Raw genomic sequence first — 6,000 nt, forward strand, 5'->3', positions numbered from 1 at the left:
CAGATGTAATATATTTAACAAATATAAAAAATAGGAGCATTTGTGCACGGCTCCTGGTTTGAGAAATATTACAATTTATTGCACATAATTCATTAAAACATTTTATCAGTCAAAATACGCAGATGGAGAATGTTTTATAAGGCTTAAAATATATATAATGCACGGATGCATGTCTATAGATGTCCTGTTACCTTACCCTTATTTGCCTCCTTATCCTACCCCCCATGTTATTCCCCTTTTCTTTTATCTGTATCCCTATCATTTTTTGCATATACTTAATAAAAATGTATTTAAGTTTTCAAAAAGTATATATACCAAGGGGGTGTTTTGCACCCCCCATCCCACGTGTTCATAGGTCCCCATTGAAATTTCACTTCCCACTCCCCATCAAAAGATAGACCCCCCCCTCCCAGTGTCAAAAAATCCCCAGCAATATCAACACCCAACCCTGTACCTGTTACAAAAAAAAATATTTTAATAGTTATCATAACCCCCTCCAGTGTCAAAAGTGGTTACCCCCCTACCCCATAATTAGCCATGATCATCAGTCCCCCTTGCTGCAGCTGATCTCTGCACATGAGTGCGCCCAAGAGTGTCATTCGCACGGCATTCTGGGGCACGATTCCGGCAGTAATGTTGGCAGACCGCCGCATCACTACATGGGGGCCTGAGCAGGAGGAGATCCGTTGTGCACTTGAGCAGAACGGATTTCCTCGGTAGAAGCCAGGGGACAGAGTGGCTGTCATGGTCGCATGTGATGCGACCTTGCCAGATAAAGCACCTCTGTCTCCGTTCACATCACATGCAACCATGCCAGTTAATTGGTTAAATGCCCTTTAATTTTAATTACATTTTTATTTTATTGGAGTTGAATACTTAGTAGAAACACATTGTACATTATTTATTTTAAAACGGTTATTGCTTTTCATAGGGAATTCTACATATAGCATCGGTCTGGCTTATGAAAGGATCACTGGGAAATGTTTTTTTTTTTTTTTTGTAGAAAGTGAAAATAATATAATACAGACCCTTCAACATGACCCCTTCTACAGGTACACAATGCTCTGGTCCTGGACTTCCATCCTAATGTATGATTGCAGTCACCTGTGTTGAACTAGTTCATTGATGAGAAAGGTGTCTCACCACAGGTGTCTGCAATAATAAATGAAGTGGGGTCCAGGAGCAGAGCATTGTGTACCTAATGGAACGGGTCATGTTGCAGGGTCTGTATAATACATCCAGATCACACATATTAGATATTTATTAACAGTTAATGGAATTCATTCTTTGATATTTCTTTTCATATATAGCAAGTAATTTCATTGATTATTTCTATGAATAGAAACCTTTAATTTGCTGTAATACTGTCACCATAACTGCTGTATTGGTTGCAGAGAAAGTACAGAAGGAAGTCACAACAACAGACAAATGGTTCAATCAGATCAATATATTTTTTCTCAAAATATTTTTCCCGGCCTATGAGAAAGCAGAACAGCTGAAGGCTGAAATACCACAAAACAGATTGCAACAGGCTGAGCAGGCTCGGTTACAGCAGATCAGGGAGGAGGAGGAAGCAAGGTAACACCTAACTCAAAATGGCTGCTGTAGATATCAAAATGGCTGATGTAGATTTCAAAATGGCTGCTTTAATATCTTAGGTTCCCTTAGTAACAAACTAAATTATTATATTTATTTGTCACTCCTTTATGTATGTAGAATAAAAGCACTCAAAGCAGAAGAGGAAGCCAGAAAGATTGCACAAATGGAGTTAGAAAAAGCCATAATGGAGGCTGCGTCCATCTCTGTAGACCCAGCTGATGACACCAAAAGTGAGCAGCAACCCGCATCTCCCAAATATGAGCCTTCTATGCCTCCATCAACAGCAAGCACGAAAACACCTCCAGCAACCAGCAAGAAGAAGAAAAGATAAGACTGTGAAATACAAATAATAGAAATGTAGTGCAAGATTTTTCTGGTAATAAATATAAAGCACAATGTAATTCTACAAATGAGCCCTGTATATTTAAGCCTGTGATTTATGGCCTGATTCAGCAAGGCACACAATGTCGATGTCGGACGCAGTGGAGCGATTTTGTGTAACTGCCCACACGCAGTGATATATAGCGACAGCGCTCGCAGAGAGGATTTATTCGCAAAATGAGTGACAGGCAGTCAGTGTTTGGGGGAGGTGACTAGAAAAATGCAGGTGTGTGGGGATCATTTTCTGGCGTACCCTAGTGAGCCTCTGCTAATTTGTACGCAGCTGGAGAGGCCCAGGCGTTTTAGGTAAGACGCTCATTCTGAGACAGCATAGGGTTACTCAGAAGACTGATGGGCAGCCACTGTTTCTGCTTTTGTATGTACAGTGCCTTGCAAAAGTATTCACCCCCTTGGCTTTTTACCTTTTTTGTTACATTACAACCTGTAATTTTTTTTATTTTTTTTTTATCTGAATTTAAAGTGATGGATCTGCACAAAATAGTCTAATTTGGTGAAGTTAAATGAGTAAAATATATATACAAAAAATCTTATAAATACAATTCTGAAAATTGGCATGTGCATATGTAATCACCCCCTTTGCTATGAAGCCTCTCAAAAGTTCTGGTGCAACCAATTACCTTCAGAAGTCACATAATTAGTGAAACTAAGTCCACCTGTGTGAAATCTAAGTGTCACATGATCTGTCAGTATAAACACACCTTTTCTGATAGGCCCCAGAGGCTGCAACACCACTAAGCAAGAGGCATCACACCATGAAGACCAAGGAGCCTTCCAAACAAGTCAGAGACAAAGTTGTTGAGAAGTACAATTCTGGGTTGGGTTATAAAAAAATATCCAAATCTTTGATGATCCCCCGGAGCACCATCAAATCCATCATCATCAAATGGAAAGAACATGGTACCACAACAAACCTACCAAGAGAGGGCCACCCACCAAAACTCACAGACCGGGCAAGGAGGGGATTAATCAGAGAGGCAGCACAGAGACCTGCAGGACTGCGACTATTTCAGTACATAAAGATAGACTACTTTTGCCAAAGTTCCATTGTGGTTGTTGGAGGAGCTATCCTGCTTGCTGGCATGCTTCTCATTCAGGGGATACAGTGTTAAAGTGATCATCTGTTTCCCTGGTGTCGTAAGGGTTGTGGGATTCCTAGATTGCTCATTATTTCAAACCTGATTCCATTTGGGTCACATGTTCTGAAACTTCCTATGGATCACAGACCTCTAGTATAAAGCCTGTTACTAACTGTGTCTCAGTGTCTGTGCAACGTTGCTTTCAGGTCTTTTCTTGGACTCCTGCCAGATCACCGCTGTGCCTGTGGATTGCTGTGGACTTTGTTATATTCCAGATGAACTTCTGTTGCCAGCTATCCGCTGTACTACAGAGCCCAGCATTCCTATTGTCTAAGTATTGCTTTTTGCTCCATCATTGTGCTTTCATCATTTTGCTGCACTTTACCTGTTGTCTTTTCGTTCCTGTGGATATTGATCTCATCCTTGTTACAGTTGTCAACTGCACCGTTACAGTGTCATCTCTGCATTACGGGGCTCAACCCCGCTCCGTACTCTAGCCACACCACAGGGCTCAACCCTGCTACAATCTTCTCCGCATCACAGGGCTCAAACTGCTCCGAACCCTAGCCACACCACGGGGCTCAACCCTGCTACAATCTTCTCTGCATCACAGGGCTCAACCCCGCTCCGTACTCTAGCTACACCACAGGGCTCAACGCTGCTACAATATTCTCCACATCCTGGGGCTCAACCCCGCTACAATCTTCTCCGCGTCACGGGGCTCAACTCCACTACAATCTTCTCCGCATCATGGGGCTCAACCCCTTTACAATCCTCTCTGCATCACGGGGCTCAACCCCGCTCCGAACTCTAGCCACGCCGTAGTGCTCAACCCTGTTCTGGAATCTCATCGTCTTACAGGGCTTAACCCTGTACTGACTTCACTACTCCACAAGGCTCAAGTTTTTCTTCATCTCTCACTGCACGCAAAGCACGGCCCTGTCCCGGAACCATAATATTCTGCAGGGTCCGATCTGCTCTGGATTTCCATTACTACAGGCTTCTATCCCGGCAAGGGTCCTTAATGTCATCCTGAGGTGTTTGCCTCTTTCTGGACTCAGGGTTCCCTACCACGTTAGTTCTTATTTGCTAAAGACTGCTTATATATATTTGGGGATTCTCTCCTATACATATTATTGCATATGTGCTGTTTGAGACTTTATATGAGACCTTGCTGATTATATTTCTTTTGTGAATAAATTTTGTTTTACTTTTATCCTGTGCTACTGAGTATCATGGAAAGGTGATTCCTAAGACCACCCCAGTTTATTGTGCCTAGTAGGCCTGTCTCCCTCCAGGAGTCTCAATGGTCGGCAGCCGTGACAAGACCAAATGTAACCCTGAAGGAGCTGCAGAGTTCCACAGCAGAGACTGGTGTATCTGTGCATGTGACCACAATAAGCCATGCACTCCATAGAGCTGGGCTTTATGGAAGAGTGGCCAGAAAAAAGCCATTACTTAATGATAAAAATAAGAAAACACGATTTGAGTTTGCCAAAAGGCATGTGGGCGACTCCCCAAATGTATGGAGGAAGGTGCTCTGGACAGATGAGACTAAAATTTAACTTTTTGGTCACCAAGGAAAACGCTATGTCTGGCGCAAACCCAACACATCCCATCACCCCAAGAACACCATCCCCACAGTGAAACATGGTGGTGGCAGCATCATGCTGTGGGGATGTTTTTCAGCAGCATGGACTGGGAAACTAATTTGAGTCGAGGGAAAGATGGATGGTGCTAAATACAGGGATATTCTTGAGCAAAACCTGTTTCAGTCTGGCTGTGATTTGAGACAGGGATGGAGGTTCACCTTCCAGCAGGGCAATGACCCGAAGCATACTGCTAAAGCAACACTCGAGTGGTTTAAGGGTAAACATTTAAATGTGTTGGAATGGCCTAGTCAAAGCTCAGATCTCAATCCAATTGAGAATCTGTGGTCAGACTTGAAGATTTCTGTTTACAAGCGGAAACCATCCAACATGTAGGAGCTGGAGGAGCAGTTTTGCCTTGAGGAATGGGCAAAAATGCCAGGGGCAAGATGTGGCAAGCTTATAGAGACTTATCCAAAGCGACTTCCAGCTGTAATTACCGCAAAAGGTGGCTCGACAAAGTACTGACTTTAAGGGGGTGAATAGCTATGCACGCTGAAGTTTTCTGTTATGTTGCCCTAAATGTTGTTTGATTCACAATATGAAAAAAAACACAACTTAACAGTTGTAGGCATGTTCTGTGAATGAAATGATGCACACCTTCAAACAATCCATTTTAATTCCAGGTTGTGAAGCAACAAAACATGAAATATGCAAAGGGGGTGAATACTTTTGCATGGCGCTGTAAGTGGTGGATGTGAGACACCAGCAGAGGGCGTCTCTGTACACAAGATGGCAGCCGAGTCATTAGCATATTTTCACGACGGGCATTGCATGCATCTCTGAATCAGGGCCTGATTCAGAGCCGGACCCTCTGACCAGAGCGCTCGCTCTGAATCAGGGTCCTCCTACATGAAAATGGAGCTGCCTCCTGGACGCTCGCATAGCTGTGGGTGATGATGGTCGCGATGGTCAAGACCATCGCGACCATCGGGCTTGCAACGGAGACCCTGCGGTAGGGTCTCGCTGCCGCAAGCCCTGGAGTGATTTTGGCTCTATCAGAGCCAAAATCACTCCCACTGACATCACTACTGATGTCAGTGGGGCCGGCTTCAGACGGTAGGCGTTCCCATGGGAACGCCTCCGTCTGGCAGCCACGCCCCCGGCACGCCCACCAAAGGGGGCGTGCTGTTAATCAACATCGACAGCACGCCCCCTTTGGTGCGAGACCCGGAGCGACGGATACCCCGTCGCTAGCCGGGTCTTGCGCATGCGCACGACGGAGCTCCCTCCGTTGTGCGCATGCGCAGTGGGGTAACATCGACCCACTTGCG

The 6,000-nt window shown here is 44.5% G+C and overlaps 1 protein-coding gene across 4 annotated transcripts in view; it reads left to right on the forward strand.

Moving 5' to 3' along the window:
• The window catches only part of RSPH10B (radial spoke head 10 homolog B), a 61,853-nt gene extending 57,892 nt beyond the window's left edge, over positions 1-3,961 (forward strand). For 2 of the 4 annotated variants that reach the window (XM_088451958.1, XM_088451959.1), the window contains exons 18-19: positions 1,395-1,578; positions 1,717-3,961. In XM_088451958.1, the coding sequence (XP_088308084.1) occupies positions 1,395-1,578; positions 1,717-1,930 (398 nt within the window). In that variant the 3' untranslated portion in view covers positions 1,931-3,961. The remainder of the gene's footprint in view (positions 1-1,394; positions 1,579-1,716) is intronic. The other 2 variants (XM_088451961.1, XM_088451960.1) reach the window with 2 other exon arrangements.
• Positions 3,962-6,000: the final 2,039 nt, after the last annotated feature.

Source organism: Taudactylus pleione, unplaced genomic scaffold, assembly GCF_031769625.1.
Source record: "Taudactylus pleione unplaced genomic scaffold, aTauple2 ptg000032l, whole genome shotgun sequence".
NCBI classification, from domain to species: domain Eukaryota; kingdom Metazoa; phylum Chordata; class Amphibia; order Anura; family Myobatrachidae; genus Taudactylus; species Taudactylus pleione.